The sequence below is a fragment of the Rhipicephalus sanguineus genome, chromosome 2 (assembly GCF_013339695.2).
Source record: "Rhipicephalus sanguineus isolate Rsan-2018 chromosome 2, BIME_Rsan_1.4, whole genome shotgun sequence".
Taxonomy (NCBI): domain Eukaryota; kingdom Metazoa; phylum Arthropoda; class Arachnida; order Ixodida; family Ixodidae; genus Rhipicephalus; species Rhipicephalus sanguineus.
The window spans coordinates 40,975,055-40,995,764 of NC_051177.1; the positions used below are offsets into that span (position 1 = coordinate 40,975,055).

The 20,710-nt window shown below is 46.7% G+C and overlaps 1 protein-coding gene across 1 annotated transcript in view; it reads right to left on the reverse strand.

Moving 5' to 3' along the window:
* The window catches only part of LOC119382796 (inverted formin-2), a 58,422-nt gene that overhangs the window by 14,167 nt on the left and 23,545 nt on the right, over positions 1–20,710 (reverse strand). Inside the window, exons 4-11 of the mRNA XM_049412324.1 lie at positions 14,833–14,912; positions 9,295–9,538; positions 8,125–8,557; positions 7,313–7,372; positions 7,067–7,261; positions 6,104–6,267; positions 4,277–4,441; positions 3,101–3,358 (exon numbers count right to left, since the gene is read on the reverse strand). Coding sequence (XP_049268281.1) covers positions 3,101–3,358; positions 4,277–4,441; positions 6,104–6,267; positions 7,067–7,261; positions 7,313–7,372; positions 8,125–8,557; positions 9,295–9,538; positions 14,833–14,912 — 1,599 coding nt within the window. The remainder of the gene's footprint in view (positions 1–3,100; positions 3,359–4,276; positions 4,442–6,103; positions 6,268–7,066; positions 7,262–7,312; positions 7,373–8,124; positions 8,558–9,294; positions 9,539–14,832; positions 14,913–20,710) is intronic.

A 20,710-nucleotide genomic window follows, 5' to 3' on the forward strand; every position in this document is an offset into this window, starting at 1 on the left:
TGGGAAGGCGATACGAACACGGCCCGATTACGCTATTACATTCTACTCCTGTTGGCGCCGCTTCCGAGAGAGGCGGGCCCGCTGTGTGGTCGCACCATCTCTTGGAGGCATTGCGATGGTGCGCCGCGGTTTTCCCGTCGTTTCCAAGAGATGGCGTGGCCACACCGCGCGGATGTTCCATATTTTTTTACAAATACGTAGTGGGGGCATTGCTAGTCACCCATAACAAAGGGCACACACATTTGTGCGCGCATTCTCTTACACACATCTACAGGGCTCACCGATAATTCGAAAACAATGTCATGCGCGTAGACGTTCCTTCACGCCACTGGGCTGTGGACACGCTCGTGATAGATTCTGTGCATTCGCAATGACTGACTGCAGCGCCTGAAAGTGCCAGTGCAGTGTGTGTGAGTGTGTGTGTGTGTGCGCGTGTGTGTGCGTGTGCGTGTGTGCGTGTGCGTGTGCGTGTGCGTGTGCGTGTGTGTGTGTGTGTGTGTGTGTGTGTGTGTGTGTGTGTGTGTGTGTGTGTGTGTGTGCAGTGAGTGAACTCAACGCGTACGAACGCAGAGATAACACAGGCGCAGTCTATAGGCCTAGTGCGCTGCAGCTTTGAACCGAACAGGCAGCGCCACCGGACGGCCGCGGCGGAAAACTTGGGATTGTCGTTTGTCGCTCCCGTGCCCACAGTCACGGTAGAAACGCATGGCTCCTCGCCGAAAGGACGTAAAAACGTCGCAGAACTCCGGTAATTTTCCGTACTTCTGCGTGCATGGCTGGCACAAAAGCTGTAGGAACACCGTTCGGAAGCAACTAGCTTTAAAATTCTGCGGGTTACCCCATGCAGAAGTCGTACGAAAATGAAATACAACTCTACCGCAGCTGTGCGGGGCTGCGTAAGCAACGCCTCGAATTCCGTCCATAAGTGTCCCCACTCTCGTTCGTTTTTTTCCCGCCTTTTATTATTTATTTTAAATGTATACACAACCTTACAAGGTCACAAAGAAATAGGAAGATAGCAGGCTGACAACGGCCACAATGTGCCTGTCTGCGTCTTCTGCTCTCACGCGTGATTTCTTGCCAGCCAGAGCGGCGAGCAGGGGTAGCCGGTGCGGAATCAGACACAAATTTGCCGCGTCCTCTTCGTTGGGAAAATAAAACAGTTCGGTATGGCTCAGCGCACGTAGAGCACGGAAAAATCAAAAGCTCACCCCACTCGTACGTCCTAGTCCACGGTTTACGATTGCACTCTGCATTTCCCAATGTCGGAAGATTCCATCGCGCACATCAATTCTTCTTTCAGACCACACACCGACCACTCGCGTGCAACTTCGTACCAAGCGACCAAGAACTCCTTTTGAAACACACGTTATTGCAATTTCAATCCTGCGGAAACCGCAGAACAACACATGATCGTCGCTTCTTGTCCTCACGTTCACGCGCGGGCTGGCGGCCATGGCTGGCGATGCGCTTTCCTAGCAGACGACAACCAGTGACGAACTGATGGGCGCTTGCAGTCTCACTGTCTGTAGTGCGCTCGCTCGCCTGCGTGTATGTGTGTGTGTGTGCGTTGTGAGCGTGTTTGTGTGTGTGTGGGGAGGGGGGCGGTATTCTACTGTTCCCCGCGTGGTGACCAAGGGACGGAAAAGAACTTGTTTCCGGCGCAAGAAGCTGTGTTTTGTCGGCTTTTTCTTTTCTTTCTTTTTGTTGGTAGGGCTCGCAGTTCGGTTTTCAGCATAAAGACGGACTGAGGGGGGCCTGTCTCTCTCGAATGGCTTGAGGCAAAAAGGGGACGAGGTTTTGTTGAATGCTTACGTTAACAAGAGTCGCTGCAAGCTGGTTTTTCGGCTACAGCTTTAAACGGCTGTAGTTTGAGAGGTTTTTCAGACAGGAAGAAAAACAAAAATAAACATAAGTTAGCACAGCGTATTTACACACGCAGGCAGAAAAAAAAAGTACTACGGTGGCCGTTCTTGGAGAACAGCGGCCGCCGCAACCATAGCCGCCGCCTTGAAACATGCAGACGGGCCCGTAGGCGGCAATCCTAACAGTGCGCCGCTAGCCCGATAGAGGGCGAGAGCAGTAGCGCCATCATACCAGCTCATGAGGTGTATAGTTTGCCCTAACAGTGCACCAGCGCACAATACTCGCTCGTACTTTGGACACACAAAAGACTGTTGTCATAAAGGTGCTGTTGAAGAGGGCGGAAAACTTTACCTTTACTATAGCTACGTCGTGTGTGTGCGTGAGCGTGCGTGCAGATATTGCTGTCGCGTTCAGCTCTTAAAAGCGAAGCTTAAGCCCCCCCCCCCCCCCAAATTTTATCGATCTTATGTGATGCAGTATACCTCCGCCTGATAATTAAATTAACAAGCATAGTAAATCATACGCGCAGGCGGAAACGTATCTCAGTCGGTGACAGTGAACCCGGAGTCACAACGCTGCCTTGATAATCAGCGCCGTTAAAGGGGGAAAAACGCATCACGTTTCCTTTAACCTTGACGAGTCCGCAAAACCTTTAAGATAGGGTGACATCCAACACTAGACGTGCGGGGGAAAAAACGCAAAAAGCACTCAAAGCCGCCATCTAACTCGGCCCCAAGACTTTGCAAGCGACGCATATCGCCGCAACGATAGGCACCGAGGCTGCCAGTGTGCTGATCTACTAAACGGAGCAAAGCTGCGAATTAAAATGCGAGCGGGAGCCCTCGTCGTATGTTTATATTCGTGTTATTAAAGAGTACAGCCGCTGGGAGGCATCAGACGTACACAGCGCGCATCTTATTCCAACAAGGCCATTAACCTGCACGAGTGCGAAGTCTACAAGCGCGAACATATTGAAGGCGAGCTTCTTGCAATGGCTTGACACCATTCACTTGACCACAGCCACGCATCTTACGTCGCTAAAATTAACCACATGACCAACGTTGCGCTTAATGAGGAGAGGAGCACAAATATTCACTGTGGTTGCTCCAGGTAAGGAAATTAGCGAGGCAAATGACTCAAGGGCTCATAAAATACTATAAAACGGCAAACAATGAAAGCTACGCTTTTATGAGACATAGCAACCTAACATATAAGCATGATATCGCTTGTTCACCGAGTTGATGAAGTTTCCGGTGATGAGAATGAGCTTGAGGAATTCCTTGAGGCTGCGATTGGTGAGTATCTCCTGGCAGACGCCAATGTAGTTGTCTAGCTGTGGCTTCAGCGCGTCGACGCTCGGCCTAAACTCCTCCATCTGCAGCATGCCGTCCACGTAGAGCGCGTACAGTCGCAAGTCGCCCAGCATCAGGAAGAACTGCTCCGCCTGGCCCAGCTTGCTCCGATCGCCCGTGTACGACCTCAGCATGCTCAACTGGAAAAACGACCGGCATGAACCTCTACAAATGTAATACATTTCTTTTCATTTAACTCGGGTAAACCCTAAGCAACTTAAAATGCATATAGGTGGGCTACATGGTACTGCTTTCTTCGTAAAGTACTGAGAAAGAGCGCAAGAAACACGACAGACAAAGAAGGTTTCACGAAATACAGACGAGCTGTACGCAACCTCTTTCATTTGCAGTGTTTCCTGCGCTTTAGGTTCTTTACGAAGGGAACAAGCGAAGGAACGACATAGCATGTTGGTAAGCGTTAATTTGTACACACAGAACGAAATATGTTTACAATAGATGACAGGGGATCCCGGTGTTCCAACGATCAACGCTCGTTTCATAATGAACGCGTGAAGGTTAGCTTTAATTACTTATTTTTTTCTCAAACATCTTAAGGAACCAAGAGCCGTAGAATGAACTAAAAATATAAAAGTTATTAGTATCTTCAAGTTCAGAATAATGATATCCACACTTGAACAATGATTAGCACGTAAGAAATGGAATTAAACGTTATGCATGCTGTGTGCGTGAACAAAGCCTCGCCGTTTCAGAAATGTTTAGAAAAATCGTTGTCAAATACGGCCAAAATAAGAGGCACCACATACTGGCACTCCTAGCAGACACCTTAAACTTGTATTTGTAAGAACCATCGGAGTCATATTTCCACCATTATTCCGGCTAGACATGTTCGTCCGAACCAGCAAAGCTCCAATAATCAATGATAACCAATTTCAGGGTCGAAATAAATAAAATTATGATACATACCCACCGGCAGAGACTATACAGCCCGAATAGCATTAGCGGAGAAATCGGGTAAGCTAGCCCGAGTCAAAATGAAAGAAAGGTATGCTGTATTGGCGTGTGGGGAATTGTGGACGCAGACTTTGAAGGTAACGTACCTCATCTGGCTCTGGTAGTATCTTCTGCAACATCCGCAAGCGTTCCGCGCCGATTTCCTTAGACTTGCAAGAGCGAATCATGGAGACGATTTGTTCAGGCCCGGACTTGAACTGCTTGAGGAAGATGCAGACATTAAGGCTTCTTTTTCCATCCAGGAGGCTGAGCTGCATGCAGAAATCAAAACGCTATCAATTGTTGGTAACGAGAGGGCATCACGTTTAATATAACGCCAACATCGAAATCCCACCCACAATATTTTCAATGGAATGCGTCTTATTCGTCTCCAAGTATCCTGTCGAAATCGTAATCATGTGTTGAGTGCTCATGATCGAGCACACGACTGTTTTCTTTCTTGCTTTTGTTTCAGGAACTCACGGTGATATGAAAACCTTTCAGCGGCACTGCAGTAGTTGTTCACTAATGCAACCATTAAGACACATCCACATAAGAGCAGTGTTCAACTCCTTACACAACTTTCTTTTCAAGCAGAGCGGAAGTGCGTTTTTACCTGACGAGAAAGGCCCATGATCTGTTAGTTTTACTGCGATAACAATTATATGGACACACTCGAAAGGTTTTTGCCGTCGCCGTCGGCGTCGCAGTCGCCGTCATGTTCTTTATAGATTCCAAGTTGATAAAATCGCCCCCCACATCGTATGCTCTACCCGCAAGTAAAAGCGCGCGAGCGAGGCGACCAACGCGGCTAAAGCAGAGATGAAACGAGCCGGCTGTGCTCGCCGCAGGAATGGCGCATGCGTTATCATCCCACGAGCGAGGCCTCCCGTCGATTGCTCCTTAAGCAGGGATGAGACGCCCTGCCCGTCTTTCCTCGGTCGAAGGAGCGTGGACCCCGGAAGACAAGGCGGGAGGGGGGCGGGGTGAGGGCTGCGTCGCTCAAGCATCAGCTGTGCACTTTGATCGTGAGGTCGTGGTCACGATCGCTGGCGCGCACGCCATCTCGTCAATGTTCTCTCAGCGCGAAGAAGTACAACACGTAACTGAATAGAAACACGCACACACATGAAGCGCAGAAGTATGTCATGTTGTTGGCCTAGTTCATTCATAGATTCAGCGGACAAGCTTAAACTGCGCGAAGACAACACACAAGAACATAGAAACGCGCACACTCGAAGTGCATTGCGTGGGTGCGTGCTCCTGTGTTCTTGTGTGTTGTCCTCGCGCAGTTTAAACATGTCCGCGGAATCAATGAACCAACTAGCCCAACAACATGCCATACTGAAGCATCGTCCGCAGCCCTGCGAAGGAGGGTGAGGAGGAGGGAAGAGAGTGAAGCACAACATAGCCTTGTATACTATATATAGCAAGGGGTGGGAAATGGCAGTGAGGGTGAGAAGGAGGGAAAGGAGGAGGGAGGGTATAGCACAGTGTATAGTAGGCGAGTGGAGAAGGCAGGCGAGTCGGTGGTTGGAGGCATGCAGGAGGCGTGCCTAGCATTGCATCACTTTGCATATCATCGCTGAGGCTTTTCGTCAGCTCAGCTGTACGTTGGCCTTTACGACGTTAAGTCAGTTAAAGCGACCTATAAATTGTAGAGTTACGCGAGATCGAATTAAAAAAAAGCCAGCTGCTAGCCTTACTTTGTATAACATTACAATTTGTTGCTATCGCATTCAGTGCTTCACCCTTGCTGCGAAACTGATTTCTTTTCTTTCAGCTGAGATTTAACAGCCAAATATCAATTGTCTTCTTTTTAGATACCACGCATATGGAGATAGATGGAGATAGCAATAAACCCAGAACGTGAGGGCAACACACAAGTTTAGAATTGAGAGTATAAATTATGGAAATTCCGGAGAATGACTTACCAATGCTGGCTCCCGTTTTTTCTTCTTGTCTGGTGGAACCTTCGGTTGCGCTGTGGTAGCCGTCTTTTGGCAGAAGAGCTCTTCGACTTGTTTAAAGTTCAGCTTCCGTTCAACGTGCTCTTCCTGGGCTTCTTTGGTGACGTCGCTCCAGATGCTCTTGCCCCCTGAAGAAAACAAAATGTTCCCTCTGTGTACATAGTGCGCAACGCCGTGCACAGTAAGATGATGCGAACGTGACCGCATCGTGAAAAAAGGAGTCGATGATCAAAAGACATTGCAGAAGTTTAAGCACGACCCCTATACGACCTTTGTTACACTTCAGTGCACAAGGCTTGAGCCGACGAGGGTACCAATGCGGGATCGTTGGTTTGGCATTATGGAATTACTTGCAGCATACGCAACAAGAAACAAGGACGCAAGAGGAAATGAAGAAACGACAAACTAACATGAGCGCTAACTTTCAACAACACTGTAACTGTGTACGTTTGTCAGTTCTTCTTTCGTCCTTGTTTCCTGTTGCACTATGCGCCACAAGGCCATTCATAAAGGCTTCAGTAACTTCTCAATCTCAGTGTAGACTTCAGAAAGGACTTATGATGGCCAGCGCAAACAGGAAGCAGTACGAGAAAAGAAAAAGATGACAAAGCACGCTGTGTTGAGTTTCCTGCAGTAACATTTGCAGCATTAACGGTGGACGATCCTTTTCTAGTACGTAACTCAGAAGAGGTAGTGGAGGTGTTGGCAGAGCGCAACCCTTCAGGCTGCTTGCAGCGCCTGTGTCGTCTTTTCCTTTTCTCGTACTGTGTCCTGTTTTGCGCTGGCCATCATCAGCATCTTTCAACTCGCCCACTTTGCTACTCTACTCCAGAAAGCAGACAACGGTGGAAGGAGCGGGGGGACAGGGGGTGATAGTGAGGTGTTGTTGAGGTCGCCGAGAAAATCTCGGCCTGGATTAATGCTCACCACAGACAAGGGTATCCGGCACCTTAGTCCAGTTGAGTGTCTTCATCTTCTGCTGTGGTTTAGGCAGCGTGTGGAAAGGCCCAGGAGAGGCTGGTCCACGTGGCGCTGCTTGGAGTTGTGCCGCCTTGGACGGCGTGATTTTGGTCGCCAGGCCATCACCATGCGGGTTCTGCATACCTGGCAGTGAAGGAGGTGGTGGCGGTGGAGGGGGTGGCGGTGGTGGCGGCGGTGGTGGAGGCGGTGGAGGAGGTGGTGGTGGTGGAGGCGGAGGCGGTGGGCCGGATGGTCCACTCGCAGTGGCTGGCGCTACATGGAAGATGGAAATACAGTAGAATTTCAGTTATACTAATATGGTTGACGCATTTGGCTTAAGCATTATACGAATACTGAAGATTTCCACGAGTAAACTGTTGTATCGATTGTAAATAGTTTCGGCAATGCAAACATTCTTGCGTGCCACTCGTATTATACAACATCGCGCCCACCAGCTGCGCGACAAGTCAGACAGATTAACTTTTATCCTGTTTTTTTTTTCTTTTGTACTGCAGCAGTGAAGAGTGAAGCTTTCACAAGTGAATAGTAGATCCCTTCGCTGTTCCTAAGGCAGTTCTCGTCACTCAGTTGGCTATGGTATATGACATTAACATATCTAAAAAAAGCAGGAGTCAGCGGAAGGTGGAAGCTTGCGATGAGAAATTGGTAAACAGGGTTCGTGTGCTGGAGTCGACGTTCCAACAAGCGGACTTGTCTTCTTCAAGGGTGAAATTATCTAGTATATCAACGAGAGAACTTTGTTTAGTGTTCGTATATTTATGTGATATGGCGACTATCTTTTTCGTCTTTCTGTATGTTTTATAATCCCCTTTTTCGTAGCGACGTTCCGTAGCTCACATTTTTCTCCTAGTAGGTTGTACTCTCTTAGCCGCACGATTTCATGCTGCCCTGCGTACTAGGGAGTCCCGGCTCCACAAGCGGTCCTGATAGCTTCTACCTGTCCTCCTAGTAACATTTTATTGCCACGGAACAAAATTTAAATTTCAACATGCAGAGCGCCTTGCCTCCATTGACGGCTGGAGCTTGAGCTCCCTTGAGTTCTTGAGGCTCACTGGGTACCGGAGGCGCAGGTAGGCGTCCGGTGTCGTTGACGTCCGGCTGACCCCGGATTTCAGGCGACGTCTTGCACGCAGCTGCGACGACCGGCGGCTGGCCATCGGTTGACGAGCGAAGCACCGAGGAGCGCGTCAGCTGCGTCGAGCGCGGGGACGAGCGCTGCGAAGGGGAGTGCTGGGGCGAGGCTTCGATGCTACGCTTCGTGAGGTTCGTCGAGTTAGGACACCGCTCGACGCCGACCACTTCCTGGTTCCGTCGGACTACGGGCGACGGCTGAGAAGACCTCCGCGCCTGTGTAGACTTGGACCTATACGACGTAGACCGCGACAGAGCGGACACCTGCGCGTCCGTGCCGCCACGTGCTGAGCTCTTCTTCAAACCCTTTAAAGAGCAACACGAAATGCGCGCGCATAAGCAGAGCATCCAGCACCGTCACCTAAGCGCCCATCCTATACCTCAGTTCCGGACGTGGTGCACCATATTGGGGAAATGTGCTCGGTAAGACCAATCCGAGGACGGTAAGACCAATCCGGGATTTTCTCGGTAGGGCTGCTTTGCGTCTTCATAGCGGCAAAAAAGAGATGTGCTGGCATGCGGATGCGCGTGATGGCACATGCAGCCTATCATGCATATTCTCCCTCAAAAGACAGAGGCCTAAGAGATCCTCCACTTCTTTCCTCACTCAAAAATACGTTCAACGTTGCAGAGCTGTAGGCTGTCATGCTAAGTGTTCTGTAAACTGTTCTGTACGCTGTTGAACATCCCGTAAAATACCATGACTGGCAGCTGCAGCATGCACCCCTCGATTGCAAGGCTCAGGCTCATAACTAATTCGCACTCCTCGATGTTTCCATTGGCGCTAGCTGTCATTATTCCACAGGCAAAGCAAGGCAAAACATGGCAAAAGCAGGGCATTCGCAAGGCACAAGCAAGGCACTATCAAGGCACCAGCAAGGCACCAGCGAGGCACCAGCAAGGCACAAGCAAGGCACAAGCAAGGCACAAGCAAGGCACAAGCAAGGCACTAGCAAGGCACAAGCACGGTACTAGCAATGCAAAAGCAAGGCACTAGCAAGTCAAAAGCAAGGCACAAGCAAGGCAAATCGCCCTATGCGTACCTGAGTGATGAACTTGAAAATGTTGAGCCTGTTCTTGGGCGGCGGCGGGGAACGGTCGGCGAAGACCTCGGACTCGCCTTCGCTTCCACCGCGGTGGCGGCTGCAACCGTTGTCCAGCCGCTCCATGGCTGCCAGCTCGGGAGGTGTCGGGGTCAGCTTGGGTCCCATCGCGTTGTACAGGGGCAGCACGGGTCCCGAGCTCAACTGCTGCGACAGCCGCTCCAGCAGTTCCCAGGCAAGGTGGCTGCGATGGCGAGGGCTGCGGCCAGCTGCCCAAGGCCACGCACGGCGCGCGATCTCAGCGACCGCGCCTATCGCACAAGTCGCGTATGCGCTGCGCTATTCTTTGCGCCCTAACGTCGACAACTCCGGAGATGTTTAAGCATGCCATTGCAGTACCTACCGAAGTTTATTTGCTGGGGTTCTTTTTGTTTTTCTCTGCCATGCTACCCAGTATATAACCCGATTGCCCAAACCACTGTTTAATCAAACCTTCCTTGTACTTCCAGAAAAAATCAGCTTCACGTGTTTTGTCGTCGCGCCGCTGGAGCTTTGCTCTAAATTAAGAATAGCGGTCAAGTTACTGTAGTAACTATATGTGTTAAAATGCCACATTAGCGTGTTTTTCACAGAGAACACGTATTCGTAATCGAAGGGGCCTCGTTAGCATCAGCATAGGAAGACGTTCAGTAGACGCCAAGGAAGGACGCGCACCATGTCAGTAGTTAAAAAATGACTGCGCATGGAACAAGTGTGGCCAGTATCTGTGACAGTGTTCGCGTAGCACTTGTACAGGTCCGCAAGCATCTCTCTGTTTTGTTCTTTGTTCCTTTTCTTGCCAAGCAGTCGTGAAGACAAGGATAGAATGTACCAATCAAGGATAATACAGATGCGCACGTAAACTTATATTGGTGGTTTATTCATGTTCTCGCAAGCAGATTTCGAGAACATTGACACTTTCTTTAACAAGGGGGCCTCTGTATACCGATGTATGATGTCGTAAACACTACGCCACTACAGAACGGCTAGACATACCCGGTACTAAGACTCTCAAATACTTTATTAATTTACTGTGGGCCATCCCGTCGTCAAAAAAGGCTTATCCCGTTCTTAACGTGCCACTAACTTAATATTCGAGCTGACCCGGAATAGTAATTATGTCCCTGACTTGTCTTCAGATGCCATCGGGATATGGGACGCGACATTCTGCATTGCACGTGCGCGTGTCGGTTTGCCTAACTGTAGAACGAAACATCACGACATCAACAGTCAGGTCCCATTGTGCCACCCTAGCAACTTGTTCCACAGAACTAATTTTCACTTGTATCGGTGGCCTGAAGTCGTGTCCATATATCGAGAGGCCCAACACCTGGTTTTATTTGTGTTATTATTTTTTCACCGAATCTACGTGTATGGACAGGTGACATACTAACAATATATATTTCAGAAACGAACACTCAAGAGTTGTTATGAAGATTGCCAACATAATGCTTTCCTGTACACCTGCCAATAAAAGACTTTGGAATTTGGAAAGATCACGGGTCTGGTACACGTGTCAATCGAGAAGGTGAGACAGCCGGAATGCCGCAGTTTTTTTGTTTTTTTTATGTCAGCCTGAAGGTTAGACAGATTCGGTTCAGATGTACATTTCCTTCTACTGTCATTTTATTTTAGCCTCGATAAATTGCCTCTTTTTTAATGATTACAGTCAATTTGCCACAGTCCCTAAAGCAGAAAGTGCACAATCACTGTTCACTGCCACTATTAACATGCAGGGCGGAAACTTTTTAGCATAACAAAGAAACTCGAGGAGTCAAAAACCACGCAACGTACAATGAAACGACACATTAGAGTCATAACATTAAGAGACAGGAAGAGAGCACAGTGACTCAGAGAACACTAAGGTACAGCCGACATTCTAGCCGGCATTAGAAGAAACAGTGGGCCTGGGCAGGCAACATAATGAGAATGGCAGATAACGTAACTTCCATTATATTATGTTGGCTAAATTACTGCTAATACTGGCTAGTGTTGGCTTAATGATGACTAACAGGTTAGCTGTTGTGCTGGATAAAGATGGTTCAATCGATTGCTAGTGTTAGCCATTCGCTGTTGTATCATCTATGTTACCTTCACTTAATCTAAAAAGAATGAGTCAGTCGTCATATAACAGATTTGTAAGGGCAAATTGGGAAATGGGACGACCCACAAGAAAAGCCAGAGAAAGCTAGGACGCGCGAAGTCTTTGATGACTAGCTCCATCTTCCGGCGCTCTATCGGCAATCGACCTTTCCGAGTCTTTTTCTTGTCCTGTTTTCCAATTGGCGCTCTTAGCAATCGATCATTCGAGGGGACCAAATAGTCCAAGATATTTCACTTGATTGAGCCGTCGAAAACCATGTTCTGTTTCCAGTTTTTACCAATCAAATGCTACACGCCCAGACATCCTTATCGGGAAGTCGGGAGGGGGGGGGGGGGGGGAGGGTCAAGCAGCCTTTATGCATGTTCGCGGGTGTGTTTGTATGTATATGAGCACGTACATATACGCACGCAAAATTTAAAATTTTCGGAACGGAGGAGGGGGGGTTTAAGTCCCCCCCCCTCCTTGACTACGCCAGTGCTGCTCGCGTTTCATCTGACTTAGTAGCACCACTGGAAGTTAGCACGAAATGCACGGCCTTTGCTCCTCGCGTGCCCTGTCACCGGCACGAGGCGCCACTAATGGCCTGGCGTGAAAAGACAGACGCTGACAGCTATGTGACTGCGCTGAGTGCACAATACGCCTTGCAAATGAACGCGACAACTCGTCGTTCCCGTTTGGCTCGAGTCCATCGCGATACAGATTGCGCCAGGAATGGCGCGGGGTGACTCGGTCGTCGAGGGCGGCGAGTTAGCGGATGGCGATCGGTGTTCTGCTCCATATAAAGAGTACGGTAAAGCTAACAAGCGAGTAAAACCTAAAATCATTCGCTTTTCCGGCTAAGCCGGGGCACTCCTAAAGCAACTGCACCTTTTGGGGCGTCTTTCTGTCGCACTACAGTAATCTTCATCTGGTATGCTTGCGTTTCATTCCTCGACTTCTTCTCAACCTCTCCTCCCCCTCCTTGAAAGCTCACTGCTCGCTACTTTCTTATCAAGAGTGCTATGTCACGCTGATGGCATGCACCACTCGCGACGTGGAAGTACCAGGCGTGCGACTTTTAAGCAGGAAAAACACGCTAAATACAACATTTAGTGTGATGGTAGTGCGCCCCAAAGGCGCGAGTGTTTTTCAGTGTGTGGCTCCTCGGCGCTCTCCAGCTTCAACAATGAGCTATGTCCTAGTATTAACATGTGTGTATGCTAAATTCATTAGGCACACCATATCAAGACAAAGTGGTCTGAATAACCTTAACCGAATGCGGCGACCGCATTACGTTAACTCTGGATTTTTTTTTCGCCATGAAGCACATTATCTAGATCGACACTGCAACCGTATTACTTCTTCCCTTTCCGGTCTTATTCCAAAAGTAATTACTCTAAAAAAATATACTCAATGAATCCAATCCAATGAGGCTCATTCACTTTCATTAACTATTTAGTTTACAGGAACACTGTACCATGATACAGTCTTCCTTGCCGCGAACCTCAATAAATGTAGCTGTGCTCACTGGCATTGAGTGTTTTGCGATAAACAGTTGTGGATCACACTTTGCGTAATTCTTTTTGACAAATGTAACTGCGTGTTTGCTTTTACGCCTGTACTTCAGTTAGTCTACTTTTCCGCTTGTGATAACCACTACCTATTGTGACCCCTCATTTCCTCTGTAATACCTGGGTGATTGAGCGTACTTGAATTTGACAGCAGTATGAATTAGAAATTGCCTAGTAAATGTTTGTAACACACCCACCATAACAATGTAGCAATGGCCTCTCCATTGAACAGTTTGTGGGACCGGAATCACTACCAACGGCCTCGAGACGGTTCTCTCGCTGTTAGTATGGCGTAACTCAGTACGGTAGTCTTTGTATAAACCCGCATACCGGTTTTTTTTTTTTTTTCGTGTTTGCTAGAAGCGGCTTCCTGCACAGTGAGTGATGAACCAAACGAACGGAAGGAGCCCAGACGACGACAAACAAAGCCGACTGACTGCTTCGCGCAGCGAACATTGTATTACGCCAGATGTTTAAGCGACGAGAACCTACACGGTTCTTGGAAACAGCGCAACGGAGATAAAAGATACAAGGTCGTTCTAGTGCGGCATTTCTTACATACGGAATGCTTTTGGTCACGACGTCTGCCAAATATATGCAACTCGGAGGCCTTAAATGCGCCCGACATACGTTCTGCCCAGCATTAATTCATGTTTGCTTCGTTAAAACTGTGCACTAAGTGGTTACACTGCCAATTAGCTTGTTTCACCTGTTGTTCTGCGCATATATGTAACCTTTCACCCATTAAACATTCAGTTGTGAGTCAGGCCACGTCCAGTCTTCTTCCCTCTTCTTTGTCCGTGCTTGTTAGCGCAGTTAAAAAGCCTTTACGATGGCTACACTGCAACCAGCGACAAGTTCATGGAACAAAAATTTTCCTTTAAGAGCTCTTGCAGGAATTTCCGTTAACAGATGTGCTACGTCTGATGCGTAAGAAGAGGAGCCCTATCCAGCTGCTCAAGGTTTTCTCAAAAACCTTCGAAGAGACGTCAGCTGTCTCCATTCAGCCAAATTCCTGATAGCAATCGTAAATTCTGCCGGCAGTGTTCATTCGAGCGTGCTATCTGCAAGACAAGCTCTTTCTTGTTGCCCTCAGACGAAAAAGTTAATCAATACATACGACCTACCCATGCTTTCAAGTGAGATGTACCGAAGTGAGCACTATTCATTAAAATGCCCATTTAATAACCTTATCGGTTTTACTTCGAACATCGAATCACCGACAGATGTCTTGTTTGCTGTGTCATAAGACAAATATTAGAACACGAAGCTCTACCTCTAGCTAAGATCCAGCTTCGAGGTCTTTATACAAACAAATGAAAAACTGAGAAATGCTTTTATGAGGCAACCGTCGAACCGATTTAAATAATTTTTTTGAATTCCAGATAATTTTAAGTTATAATGAACTAAATGTTTGATAACTAAAGGTTAATAACTGAAACATTGATTTAATGCTTACAATAGCCATCAAGTTTCCAACAATGTCTAAGCAGCAAACATTTGAAGCGAGAACCCGTAGCTTTTTAATATTTGGGGTATAACGTCCCAAGAGAACCCGTAGCTGTACACTAAACTAGTTATTGTGGCGTTGTATTGCATCTTGTATGTTAGGGCATCTCAATCCCACAAACTCGTATGAATTTACAACTAACATGAAATCTACAACGTCTACGAGGCTTTTGCGAAAGCTTACACTGCAGCTTTCGGAAGCAACACTGAAAACAGCCTTATACTGTCAAATGTGCAGTGCCACTATTTAGCGAGCCTGAATCACTTAAACCGAACTAATCAAGCACGGCCATGTCCTCCCATAAGACCACAGCCTACATCGTGCAGTTTACTCACCTAGCTGTGTCATCGGGGTCGAGCTTCTCGAGATTTCGCAGGAGCATGAGGAAAGCGATGGACTGTGGCTTGCCATATACCTGCACGAAAGGCGGGGCATGCGTGTCTGGCACAGGTACGGTGACGCGGCTGAGGAGATTCGTCCGCCATGGCGGACGCCCCGGCGCGACGATGGCCGAGGCACAGTATCATACGTGAGCTCATTGGGAACCGCTGACAAACCTGCCACCGCCGACGCAGCCGGAGGTCAGGGGCGATAATAATGATATTCCTACACCACATGGCATGAGCCGGAGGCCTCCATCATCTTGCCCTGCCACTTGCGTCGTCTGTTCACGGGCATCGCATACGTGTGTTCTCACGAAGTCTAACCTCGTTCCGGAAAATCCTTGGCTCACTCCTCTTGCAGGTGTACACCATAAAGTGTGTCTGTGGCTCCCTGCTTCTCTCTTTCTCCACTTATTCCCAATACCTCAAGCGCTCCCGTTCCCCAGTATATACACACACACACACACACACACACACACAAGTACGCGAGCGTTTTACGTTTACGTGATCCCAACTAAGTCAATCCAGGACGACTTGCCGGGCTGGATTCGCGTCGACACAGTGCGTCTAGCCGAACGAGCGTTGACGCAAAGTCTACAAGCCCGCTTGGTAATGATGCATGCCAGAACGTAACTAATCAAGGTGGACGATTGGGCGAGTTGGTGATTCATGATCGACGTATGTAACTGCGCGGTAGTAAACACGGACGACAAGAAGATACAAGGACAAGCGCAGTCCTTGTATCTTCTTGTCGTCCGTGTTTACTACCGCGCAGTTACATACGTCGATCATGCCAGAACGGTCGAGTCGGCCTGGGTAAGCTCAGCTCCTGACTCGACACGCTCAAGTCGAGTTGACGTAAACGAAGCAACACGCCCAAGTATTAGGAGGCTCACGTAGCCAACATTAAAGATAAGTGACTAGACGATAAAGAAATCCACCAGCGAGGCACAATACTGATGGTTTCAGTATATTATTCAGCTCATTAAAGTGTTTTCCTTATCGAATCGCAGTGCAACGTGAGATACCCATACATCGACACCCAAATGCGACGTATTCAATTGTCGTGGACAAGTTCACTGGCGTCTTGTAGAAGGCAGCATTGCATCACATGATATTGCAGATGAAGTTTGTTTGAAACGAGTTGCACACGTAAAGTTGTGACAGGAGGTGTTTCCCTCTACTTCCGTCCTCTTCTTCATGCAGTCTGCACCGCAGGATTAATATATTAATGTTGCTAAGTAATAGTGCTTGCTAAGTAATATATTGCGACAAAAAGCGAACATACACAGGAAGGTAGGTAATGTGAAAGATGCGTTCCAGTTCAGAAAGAGTTTGTCGTGCTGTTACAAACGTTTTGCGCGTGCGGAAAGGTTTAAGAAAAAGAAAATATGAGTATGCAAAGTGGTGACACGCACTCATGTTAAAATTCGCGAAGCAATGCGTGCCTGAGTAACAGTGATTTAGCCTCATGAAGACCGAACCCTACCCCGCATGTGATCCCTTAAACAATTTGCCTCGTTTAGTTCTAGCCATAAAGCCCACAGACGCGTAAAAGAAATTACAAAAAAGCAGCTATCTATAGTTAGTGGTATATAAGCCCGTAATTAGCTTGCTGAGCTATACACAACTTAAATCGACCTTCGGCAAACAAAAAGATATGCTCCTATGGGACTCATGTTATTTCCCATGCTTAAATGAAAATGGAGATATTGAATTCAAGAGCGTTAAAATTTAAGAGTCGCACTTTATACGATTAGTTCGAGGCTTGAAGGAACCAGGGCATAAGCGGAAGAAGACACTCCATGTTTTCCTGCTACTCCCGGTGGTTTTTTTTTTATTTTTTTTTTGGCCCCACATAGCATGATATCATAGTATTGAGGGACTATGACGATACTGTTCTGCCCGGGCTGTTTTACGCTCGCATCTCGGGCAGCACGAATGAACGATGACCTTGGCGTTCTCCGTGTTCGGGAGCCCATAGCCGTACGTGCGGGGTCTGCGTTTCGTCTGGCAGCAGAGGAACAACATTGGTGGCTCTGTTTAGAGAAAGCCGCCCTACGCAGATTCCTCTCGGCCGCACTTTAAAGCTATCTGTTTTCATATACCCAGAAAAGGGGCTGCATGTCTTTGTGGTGTCACTGTTCACGCATGTGTTCCACTTACTTTGTATTGCTGAATAAACACACATGTGTCTAATCGTAGACACTGAAAAACTGGGTCGTTTTCTTTATTGACTGCTGAAGTATATTGACAAAAAATCGCTTTATCGCCTGGCGAAAAATGGTCGAATTTTTACCCTATAGTATTAAACAAGAGACTGCTTTGATGCCTTCCATTGCGTTGTGGCAGGCAACATTGTAGCACTTCATGACGTGTTGCAACACGTAACATTTGTGTCAGCAGACAAAACGTGCATTGCTGTAGACGCTAGAGATAAAGGAACGTCCTGCGCTGTGCTCGAGAGCGATCACGGAGCCCCGCTGGTACACAATAGCGTAATCGATGATGAAGTGGTGAGCAGTGAACAAGAAAACCCTGAGCAAGAAGCTAACGATTCGTGATGGGGACTTTTTTGGGTGGCTGCTGAGCAACGCTATCACGCACGCCTGCTAAGGGAGCCTTATCTTTCTCGTGTTACTGTCTGATTGATTTGTTAACTGATTTATTGAGCGAGGGATCAATTTATTGGTGATTTATTCGCTGGCTGATTGCCTGTTCGAATGCCAATTCATTGAATGATCATTTGACTGACCCACCGATTGGATAATCACTTGGCTTACCCATTGACTGAATAATCATTTGAATGACCAACTGGCTGAATGTTCATTCCATTATTTATTTATTTATCTATTTATCTATTTATTCATTTATTTATTTATTTATGTATTAATTAATTAATTAATTAATTAATTAATTATTATAATTAAATAGTTGATTGATTGATTGATTGATTGATTGATTGATTGATTGATTGATTGATTGATTGATTGATTGATTGATTGATTGATTGATTGATTGATTGATTGATTGATTGATTGATTGATTGATTGATTGATTGATTGATTGATTGATTGATTGATTGATTGATTTTGTATTTGTACTTACGAGACTGCTGAGTAGGCCTATACCCAGCCTGTCGTGAAAAGAAGTGAAAGTGAAAACACACATGCAGGAAGAAACTAATTGTCGAAGAAACACAGATGATACCAGCAGATAATGTTGCGAATGCTAAATAATTAAAGAGTTTTGCAACGGTTTCTAACCACTAATGTAACCAGTTATGCAACGCGCCTGAGAGAATCATACTTCGCAAATGCGTTCTAACATCCATCTGGCAAGTCTGGCAAGAATTCGATTCGTTTTTTTTTTTTTCTTGGCATTCTCGTGGGGGCGATCAAGCCTTAGATGGCAAGCAACCGTGTACAATTTGTTATATGTCCCTTCATTGTGTGCCTGTTCTACTACCTAGATTGATGCTTTACTGTACAGCTCATTGTTCTCTTGCACGCTGAATTATGGTCTTCTCGTTTAAGATACGGCGGCGGCGAGGAAAAAGAAAACAATATTAGTAAACCAACTGTCAAGGCTGTCCAGTGAAAAGGAAAGTCGACGAGCGGCCGTGCTTGCTGTTGCACGTGTAAAAGTGAGTCATCGCATTGGTTTGTATTTTTGGCTATGCCACAAAACAGAACTCCTCGGGAAAATACGCATTTTAAACGTTGTGCAACTGCATAGTTTCAGGCTTCCTCGTTACACCAGCGTGAATTAATTACATTACTGCATAGAATAATTGGCAATCTGATTAACTTTCACGAGAGGCGACGACGCTACTACAGCAAAGGCAGAACGCAAGAAAAACAGAGCGCACGCTGGCTGTCAGGCGTTCATCGAAAAAAGAAAGAATAAAAGCGAGATTACGGAAACAAATCAGAGAAACGCGGTACAGCATGAAGTTGCAAGAATGCGATTACGTGCCACAGTTACATTGAGCCCGTGGTAGACTATATATGCTTTTGCAACATATTCAAATTAATAATACTAATAGTTGGTGTTTAACGTCCCAAAACCACGCTATGATTATGAGGGACGATGCAGTGGAGGGCTCCGGAAATTTCGACCGCCTGGGATTCTTTAGCGTGCACCTAAATCTAAGTACGCGGGCCTCAAGCACTTTCGCCTCCATCGAAAATGCGGCCGCCGCGGCCGGCATTCGATCCTGCGACCTTCGGGTCAGCAGTCGTGCACCATAACGTACAAGACAACCATGGCTGGTAGCATATTCAAATTGTTGGACAGTATCAAAGAAAGGTACTTGACAAACATAACAACACCCCCCCCCCCTTTTTTTGTCAGATATGAAAGGCTTCCACGCGATCCTGGTCTAACGGTTCATCATGAACAAACCGTTTCACTTGTCTTCCTTCTCATAGCTATTTCTTTTATAATCTTTTTCATTATTTCATCGACTGGTCAATGCTCCAAACGCATTAGCGTCATAAATATGTGTGTTTATCAAACAGCGATGTGGTTCACATGACGCAGTCAACCCATGGGCACATATTGCACAAAATATTTAGACGAGCGCTATCAATGAGACGAATTCTAAAACCACTGCCTCGCGTTTTCACGATATATACAAGCAGCGCAAGCATTTGAAAAAAGCGAAAGCGACCTAGACATACTGAACCACAGAAGATCGTACATACGTAGAAAATCACACATGCGCCATTTCCTCAAGAAAAATTAGTAAGCTTGTGAAATAGCAACGTCAGAAAAGCGAAGTCTTACCAGGGCGTAGAGCGCGGCAAGTAAAAAGCGCATCGCTGTTAGAACGGTAGTCGAGAGGATTACGTTACCAAAGTGTAACATGTTGCCATAAAAGATTAACTGAAAATTGAACATGAATAAAGAAGTAATGAATAAACAAGAAAGATTCGGGAGATCGCAACAAAGGACTGTAGAGTAGTTTGGTCCTGTTAACTGTGTTTTTTACCATATACGCAATTAGATGGGTCAATTTGACAGTGCCGCCTATTCCAGCGTAGCACGCTTAATATGAAGGGCCCGAGCAGCGAGCAGCTTTGAAACGAACTGAAAGATCAGAGCTGTATGTTCCGGGGTATCGCGTTCGCAAAAACAAGTTTCCGGTACAATAGTGCGTAAGTTAGTTTTTAGATTGCACAAAAAAGTTTAAAAATGAGAAGTGGGAATAAGGTGGAGTTATATGACAGCCGAGGCATTTTTCAGTCTGAACAGAACGAGGATATTGCACATGGGGTACATTCCATTCGCAAAAAATAGCGCCGTTAAACGAATAACATCGTGCGCAGTTTTTCCTCTATGTCCCCTTTCTGTCTTTTTGTCTAATTCCCATCGTGAGAGAAATTTGAAAGCGGATTAAATCCGAGAACTTCTCATTTGTGTCGAGCCGAACTGCTTTTGCGACAATCAGCTGTTTGCGATATATATATATATATATATATATATATATATATATATATATATATATATATATATATATATATATATGTATATATATATATATCTGTTCACGGCCACGTCAATCACATGCACTTCGCGTCGAGCGTCCAGCTTGTTCGTTTTTTGTTTTTGTTTTCGTCTCGTATTTTTTTTTTTACAGACTCGGCGCCACGTGTCATGACTACTATTATTCACAAGAGAGAAAAGAAATTAAGATAAGACTAATTAAATGTGCTTGTCAAAGATCGTTCCTACAAAGCCGCAAATGCTGTCCGTTGGGAAAAAATATAAGAAGTCACAGTTTCGCCGCCAGGGCGAAGCAATGAATGCGATAGCAAGAAATTGA